This window comes from Plasmodium fragile, assembly GCF_000956335.1.
Source record: "Plasmodium fragile strain nilgiri unplaced genomic scaffold supercont1.106, whole genome shotgun sequence".
NCBI classification, from domain to species: domain Eukaryota; phylum Apicomplexa; class Aconoidasida; order Haemosporida; family Plasmodiidae; genus Plasmodium; species Plasmodium fragile.
The window spans coordinates 10,968-20,011 of NW_012192686.1; the positions used below are offsets into that span (position 1 = coordinate 10,968).

Genomic DNA, 9,044 nt, shown 5'->3' on the forward strand with positions numbered 1-9,044 from the left:
AGCAAGAGGAGCAAGAGCAGCAAGAGGAGCAAGAGGAGCAAGAGGAGTAAGAGGAGCAAGAGGTACAAGAGGAGCAAGAGGAGCAAGAGGAGCAAGAGGTACAAGAGGTACAAGAAGAAGTGCATTATGATGGAGAAGGAAACATAGAACATGATTCAAGGGAAGAAGAATATTTTGGAGAGGAGGACGAGGTACAAGATGAAGTATACTCTGATGAAGACCTAGAAGAGCAAGTTGCGAGGGACAAAGCAGAATCTGCTGGGAGACAAATAGAAGCTACTGCGGCTACAGGAGAAGCTGAAGAATCGGCTGAACAAGTAAAGAACACAGAAGGTGACACTATATCTAATAACACTCAATACTTTAAGAAATTCCTGGAAGGATATATGCACATAGATTGTGATGTCAAAGAAAAGAAACAGGTGGAGGAGAACAGTAAGGGGCTAGGATATTCAATTAAAAAAAACTTAAACAAACATGCTGGAAATATACTGCAGAAATATGAAGAAATATTGCCAAAAAATAGTGAAAGATCATTAAGATATGATAAAAAAGATCATATAGATTCTACAGATGAAATAGATGAATTATTATTTGGAGATTTTAAAAACTTAGAAAAATATGGAATCGATAGAACTAGTGCTTTCAGCTACGAAACGTCTTGTTTCGATGGAAGATTGAGAGACTCTGAAATAAATGAAAAATTACAACAAATTGAAGAAGAACCTCATAAATGGGAATTACTGTCTCTATACTGGCAATCCTACAGAAATGAAAGAAGTAAATATCTTGCTCTTAAAAAATCTTTGCAAGAAAAATTTTTAGAAGTAAAAAACAAACAATCCGCTCTAACTTTCCGAATATATAGCGGCGTATGGAAAAAATGTGCAAAGGTAGTTCGCAATAATTTTACAAAACAACACGAACATGTTAATGATGTATTTTATACCCTTATAGCAAAGGAAAAATTGAGCAGAGATGAATTCAAAGAAATTCTAAATGACTTTAGAGCTTCATGGAAACAAGTCACCACTAAGACAGCAGAGGAATGTATGGCCCTGATTAAAGAACCAATTGTCCTAAAAGTCGTATACGTCGAGAATGACCCTTATACCACTGGGATAAGGGCTGCAAGTGTTAGGCCCCTGGGCGAGTCGCGTTGATCAAATCAATGGAGAAACGGACATAGGGTTCAACATTCAGTGTGAGTAAAATATGTTTTACTGTGTGACACCTTATCAACGAAGGCAAGGAAATGGAGCTCTTACTTTATATAAATTAATTTATTCTTCCTGATTAATTGTAATATAATATGTACAATTGTTTCCGTTCTGCAATATTTGTACCACCCATAATCATACATATAATTCTAAGGTACACTTCATAATGGTACATATATAAACGTCCTTTATGCTTACAGGACCTGTGCACTTCTGAATTCACAATACTATGAATGCTCCATGCATTCTATTAAAATATTGTATAATGTGCACCGTAACATAATTAACATCCTAATTTGTGAAAAATTAAAAATCTTTTTAACCCACCCTATGATTTCCGCATAAGACCTATTTTGTGAGTGTCCCATTCTTTCCTTGCGTGAATAATACATATGTAAATCAAGAATTATTAATAAAATATGAATATATTGAATCAATCACCTCCTTAACTATATGAATGTTCATGATCCATTTTCCTGTGTACTACATGCTTTACCTCTTATTCATTCCTTCATATGATAATTCCCTCTTTTTCCAGTTTTCCTGATAATAGTTCCTTGTGCATTTTACATTTTGATAATAGTACGGTGTGTGTTGTTATTTATAATTTTCTATAGAGGCTGTATGTCTTATTTAGCATTTGAAATCATTCAAACCCTAAACCCTCAAACTTGATACAATCACTGAACCCCTTGTACACCCATCTACTATGCACATCCTTTACACATTTAATTGTTATATGGTAGCAAAGCTTCATACAACAGGTTAGCTTCTTTATCAAATAGGCATTTAAGGCTATTCATCCGCCCCCGCGGCCCCCTCGGTAGCATTTAAAAGAGCATGTGAAAAAGAAAAAGAAGCGAAAGAACTGTATTACAATATAATTCAAGCACTGCCCCCTTGTTTATTATTTTTTTCTTGCAATGCTCAAAAAAAAAAAAAGAGCACGAAATTGTGCTATCAATAACGCAACTTGCAAAACTGTGCTTGAATAATTTTAACACAGAAATAATGGAGGCAAGGAAAAAAAAACTAATATTCTATGACGTCCCAATAAATATGCCTTTAGGCACTAGGACAAAATGGAATAACCGATTCCTTGTATTGTATGTTGTTCATTGATATTATTAATTCGTACTTACATGTGTATCTAATTTTTTCTCGCGGGGGGACGGGAATCTGTTCACTTCTTATTCATATTTTTGGCATAACGATCGCACTTTGAATCCTATTTAATAATTAAATAAAATTCATGTTCATAAAAGGTACCTAATTACACATTTGTCAATTATATAAAATTTTATATAATGAGAAAAAGAAAGAAAAAAAAGAAAAAAAGAACTTATAACAAGTTAAATACTGTATAATAAAACTATATGAACGCACTAGAAAAATAGAAAAGGTGATATAACTGAACTGTACGCACATGAGCACTGTTCTAAGCACATAAAACACAATTTTCATCCAGTCAAGTAGACCTGTTCATGAATATGAGTGACAAATAAGGATACTATGAGCAAAGAAAAGGCCAACCTTCATTATAAAACCATCAAAGGCGCTTAGAACAGTTTATCGGCTTAATCATGGATCAATGTGTGCAGGGAATACACCTGCGGTGTCATTAAACAAGCCTAGTTAGCCACACATTAGAGGAAAATAATATTTATAAAAGGAAGTTTAAAAAATAAAATTATCCTGTCAGGAAGAAAACTACAACCACATCGGAATTCTAAAGCTATACATATGTGAAAAGGCAAAAAATATATGTTTCCTACCTTCTAAGACAAAGAGGCCAATTTTTTATAATAGTCATGGATCTACAAACAGATTAACCTTACCCCCTGTTGTGATTCTACCCTTCTGAGTAACACTATTAATAGAAGAGAAAAATATCCATCGTAAATTGTTTATTTTTATAAATTGTTCTGTATCATAAACAAAACATTTGCGAAATTATAGAAGAATAATCCTTTCAGCATATCCATAAAGAGTACTATTCTTTGCAACCGCTGTACTTCTTTCCATTGGTGCAACATCGACGTGCGCATCCTCAGTTGTGTCATTGTCCTGTATCACTACTTGCTGCAGCAAAATCGAGAGATTAGCCATATGGAATTGTAGCATATATTAAGTGTTATACTCACTTATTTTGAAATTTCTCCTTTTTAATGATGCATTACTGAAGTCTTTTATTATTAACCTCATGACCTAGCCGTGATTTTTTTTAACATAAATATTATAAAACGTGCATGTATCTCTTTATACTATTCATTATTTTTTTTGTGTGTGTGTTTCTAGTCCTTTTTTTACATTTTTAAAATTTATGTTATTAAATTAATTATCTTAAAAAATTACTCATTAGTAATATGCAACGCTCAATTTCTCGATAGCGAAATGATGTAATTAAATGTACCTCGAAATATGGACAAAATTTGTCACTACAGTCTCATTTTACGCTCAAAGGTGTTTATCATTGCTTAGTCACCTTATGTGGGGAATACATCTACACGTGCCAGTAACAATACCCACTTAAGTTAACAGCACTCAAAACACTGTTATAAAAACTCACAATAAGTAACATACTATTCCCCAAGATTCATTTCTGGGGCGTCAGGGGAAAATCCAAGCACAACACTGATGTATCGTATTCCATTTATTTAGACTAATGTAGAAGACGCAAGAATAACCGCTACTCCCATTTTGTAAAAACCGTTCGCATATCGCTTGACGCGTGTCCACTGTGTATAATAAAACGGAGTACCCCGATTTCTTATTCGAAAAGGATAAATGTGTACAATGTAGTTTTATTTATATGCGCTACCTCACCTTGTATCGCTTACATGGTACATGACGAAATGAGAAGGAATCCGCGAGATGGGACCCACTGTTTAAATAACACAATGGTAATTTTCAAGTCATGCACCTGACAAGAAAAGTACTCTTCATCCTTTCACAGCTAAGTGGATCCACTAACCTATGTTCGTTCTAGCTTCACACAAAATCCAAATGAACATATATAACATTAATTGCAAAACAAGATGTCCCTCAAATATTTTATTTCTTCCTGTACACCCTCACCGCAAATGGTGCCAAATGTATGACATGTGGATTATAAGTTCTGTAATTTCCTTTGAATTGAAATTTGTTCCGAAGCACATTATCCTTAATTATGCTCATCATGTCAATAAAATTTTAATAAGTGTTCTGACTAAATTGAGAATATTTGCCTAATGCAAGTTATAGGGTTATACAGAACCCCCTTCACCCGCCCTTCTAACGAATACACTTGGTAAAGTCCGTGAGTTATAGTTTCTGCGCAATTTACCCAATGGACGTATTTTACAAATCACGACATTTTCGAATCATTTCCATTTGGAATATTACCGTACAGAACACTTCCTGAAATATAATTCACCACTGTTATAACTGATAAAGATTCATTTTCCTGAGAAGGATAACTAAAAAACTTACATTTCGAAGAAGCCAGAAATGAACGATCAAAAGAACCATTCGACTTCAACCCTGCATTTCCACAAAGATTACAAATGTAAACAGTCTCTGACACTGTGCGAACAATTTGGCAACTTTGAGGATATTCCAAATGATAACTTCTTCATTTCTTAGTATTTTCTTAACGCACGCCATTATAATATGTTGCTGCAAATACCCTGATATGGTGGGTCCCAAACAAAATGAACATTACACACGTGTACACTTTAAGGCTTTCCCTCTATTTTTTATTTAAAACAGGAAAACTCTTCAGCAGTGGAGCATAATATAAATACAAACCTATTTAACCTATCCTGGTATTATCCCCCATTTTTAGGATAACTCCAATAATGCGTACTACAGAAAAGACACCAATCTCATATTAGGTGTGAGACACAGGAGATTGGTAAGGGAAAATGCAAATGAACATTTGCAACAAGGATACCCACCATTAAATGGTAAAATTAGGAATGTACTAAAAGGAAATGCTTAAATACCTCGACATAGCTTGGATGAATTAAAACAGGATGACTCTTCTCATAAGTCCTTAAAATAAGACCTGTACAACGCAGTATGCAATTTGTTCTATTATGTTCACACAAAATTATATTTTGCTCAGAATGCGCAGGGCATACAGTACTACGTCCTCTTTAGTAGGTCCTTAACCTTTTGTTTCTATTTTTGCTGTAAACGATGTCACGTAACTTTTTTTTTCTTTTTTACTAATAAATAAAATTATACCACTGATATATTTTGGGATATTTGTGAAAGTTTCTTTTTTGCAAAAAAAAAAATAATAATGCGGTAGTGCTGTGTACACTTGTTAAGGTCTTTCATACATTATTAAACAGTGTTCGGCATTGTTACTATTGCAGAACTGTGTACGTATAAAATTTAATTGCTGCATTCTCTAGTGCGAAAATGTGTGTCTACGAAGTAGACAGCTTCTTCGTCCGATCATTCTCGTCCCCAACGGTCGCGACGTAAGTAGCGCAATTTTGACATTTTTCCTAACACACCGTTAAGATTTCTAAAAGGAATGTTGACTCACGCTTTGAAACGAGTGCGCTACTTGTCACATCACGTAGTGCTTAAAAAAAGGCTATATAATTTTTTTTTTTTTCTTCATTAAAAAATTTATGTCATGGAAATATTCACACCAATCATTTCTGCTTAAAAACCAAATTGATATTCGCCTGTTTACGTTTTCAACATGTGCACATATCACAGAATATATTTTTTAATGAGCTATAGAGCCAATAACGACATTTTATATCTACCTACCATTTGCATTTTTACAAGTTATATTATTAAAATAAATGTTTGTTTCCTGTTTCCTTCTTTCCTTTTTTGAATAATACGTAACATTTAACTGAATTATTCTTCATATAGTACGCACAAATCAGTTTTAACAAATGACTCTATAGCAACATATGATATATATATCACATGGCACAGATGTGTTTATTATTAGGGACAACATAAAAAAAAAAAAAAATAAATAAATTTAAACAACACCATTACTTTAATAAGATAAAATGTCATCCTACAAAATATAATAAAAAAACAAAACGTGTCTGTTATTAAGTGCATATATACACATATATATATACGGCATGCTTAATATATTCACTTTAAAAAAAAAAACAAACAATTCGTAAAACCTTCCATCATGCTTGTTACATGATTTTCATGCAAATTATAAATACAAAAAATATTATCAGAAGTATATATACCACATACACTCATGTACATAAAAGTTAATAATTTTTTGCTAACATTGCGCGGTATTCATCTGTTCACAATCGAAGGGGAGTAAAGTGTATGTGCAATACGATAAAATTACTGCACCCACTAGACCTACGTATATTACATCCGTTCACACATCTTGATAACCATTCACCGTTCTAACTTCGTGCGCTGAAATGCGTATTTGTGTAGTTTATTATTACATGCAGCTTCTTCAGCATGTCATTATTTGGTACTACCTTGTTTTAATTATTTCTAATATGTAAATTAGTTTGCTCCGTCCAACTAACTCTCTTAACATATGTTATAACATTCCATACGCGATCGATCGAATATGAATGTACGCAAATGCATAAAACGGGGGCTCCTAACATCTACATACTGCGGTTATGAAACAGATTTCCTCTATCTACCGCCGCTTCACATCAATGTACTTCCTCGCTAGGGCAATAATCCCTCTCACATTGTACACTCTGGTTCTTCGTACTGACCCAATAATATCGCCCATGTACAAAAACAAAAGAGAAAATTTACTCACAAATGATAATACAAATACTCGTCCGTATCGTTCTAATGAAAAAATTCGCTGAGCAACACAATTCTTCTCACGTACGGCACAACCTACATTTTTTAACATTTCCATATTCAGCCCTTTTATGTCACTTCTGAATATATTAATAAAGATAACACTTCATTTTATTATTTGCTTTGATCGAATTACACTTCCAATACCCCTTTATTCAAAGCAAAAGAAAAAAAGGGCTTAGACTTTTGATACTGTACAAATATGTCTGAATATGCCACCATGATAAATAGTCGTAGAGCTATTGAAGGACATAAATTTTTGACAAAAAAAAAAAAAAAGTTAAAACTGGAAATTCTTTGTCATATATCTTCCGGATGATCCTCTCATCTTGCCTCTCAAAAGGCGACATACACCACCTCGTCCCATTTGCTTGTTCTATATGTTAAATTTTAGCCAAAGGTGATTCATTCTTAAATTTGCAACATTAACGCTAAAGCAATCCAATTTAGAAAAAATCATTTTACTTCTTACGAATATTTATTTGTAGATAACTTTGAACTCTTTTGCCCATCTGTGGCTAGGGCAACTTAGTGCGATATTTCCCGTACTAAGCTTCCACTGATACAGGTTCAGGTTGTTCCACTCTTCTATCCCACTCTGCTTTAACTATATTCAGAAACCATATAAAATCATGGTTAGCCCAATAAAGGAATTCATCTGAAATGTACTCCTTTGTTTCCAAAGGGTAGTTATCATTTTCAATAACTTCGTTCAAACTACCAGCTAGGAATTGTAAATATCTGTACCATCTTTGATTCCACATTTGGCATTTCCATTCCCCATCCATGATATTATTTCGTTCTGTGAAATCGATGTAATCTTCTACCATATTTAAAAATGTGTCATTCCATGTATGCGTTATTTTATCAATTAGTTCGTCCAGCTGTTCTTCATACTCTTCCTGTTGTTCTGGTACAATTTGAATGTTTAATGGGCTTCTGAACCCAGACACGCTATTCACACCTTGTACCGCGTTAGTACTTACTTCACCGTGTAACTCTGCATATTCCTGGAATATATTTGAATTATTTGATCTCAAAATTCTTTCTAATCGTCCGACGCTTTTGCCGGTGTATACATTTTGCCCATGGTTCGAGTACACAGCACAATTTCTACAGGGGAAAAAAATCATAGCGTATTTAACAAACTTAAAAGCATTCACTCTTACTATGTGTGGGAAGCATGGATTTAAAATAGAAATTAGTACTTCCTCAATTTGCAAATGCTACTTATATATGTATATATATTTATACAATTTCATATATATTTTTTTATGCGTATATTTATATAATATCACATATACGCGAGCATGTACACATATATATGTCTAACACAAATGCATAAAAAAAAAGTTGGCTCGTAAATTTTACTTCATATCATGCGGGGCACATGATTGCCAAAATACAAAGGTCGCAACGATAACGCTAAATAAAACAGACAACACATTTGCTTTCATATTTCTTGAGTTCGATTTATTACTGTTGTTCATTTTGAATGTAAAAAAAGTGTATTCCTGTTTTAAATTAAAAACTAAATTGACCAGTATGCTTGATTCTCTGGTATGATTACTCAAGACAAAATATTATCTCTTTAATAGTATAAAGTTATATATAAATTTAAATTATAAAATAACTCTACACTTCAATTCTATTTTTATGCTAAAAAGTCATATTAAAAATGCAAACTCATAAAAAACAAAGAAGAGAATACTATGGATCAAATATTCCTCTATATATATGCTAAAAACTAAAATGTATTTCTGATTTGAAAATTTAAAATGAAGACTTTCTGCAAATTTCTAATATTATAATGACAAACTTTTAAACTCTCTTCTGTCAAGTGAGTTTTGCTCTTAACTATTACGAAATTTTATGGATTGAGCCCTAAACTAAATATTTTAGTTTTAAGCTACTTTATTGTCATTATTGTATAATATAAAATTAATTATTTTATAATATTTATTATTTATGTTTTTTTTTTTTTTTTGTTTTTTTTTGTAT

At 32.7% G+C, this 9,044-nt stretch overlaps 2 protein-coding genes across 2 annotated transcripts in view; one reads left to right on the plus strand and one right to left on the minus strand.

Moving 5' to 3' along the window:
• The window catches only part of AK88_05237 (uncharacterized protein), a gene marked incomplete at both ends in the record, with an annotated part of 10,018 nt that extends 8,341 nt beyond the window's left edge, over positions 1-1,677 (plus strand). The window contains 2 exons of the mRNA XM_012482839.1: positions 63-1,136; positions 1,567-1,677. Coding sequence (XP_012338262.1) covers positions 63-1,136; positions 1,567-1,677 — 1,185 coding nt within the window. The remainder of the gene's footprint in view (positions 1-62; positions 1,137-1,566) is intronic.
• A 5,914-nt stretch (positions 1,678-7,591) lies between these two features.
• Positions 7,592-8,533, minus strand: AK88_05238 (uncharacterized protein; the record flags this gene model as incomplete). Its single annotated transcript, XM_012482840.1, has 2 exons — positions 7,592-8,156; positions 8,415-8,533. The coding sequence occupies 2 exons, from the start codon at positions 8,531-8,533 to the stop codon at positions 7,592-7,594; spliced, it is 684 nt and encodes a 227-aa protein (XP_012338263.1).
• Between the last annotated feature and the right edge of the window lie 511 nt (positions 8,534-9,044).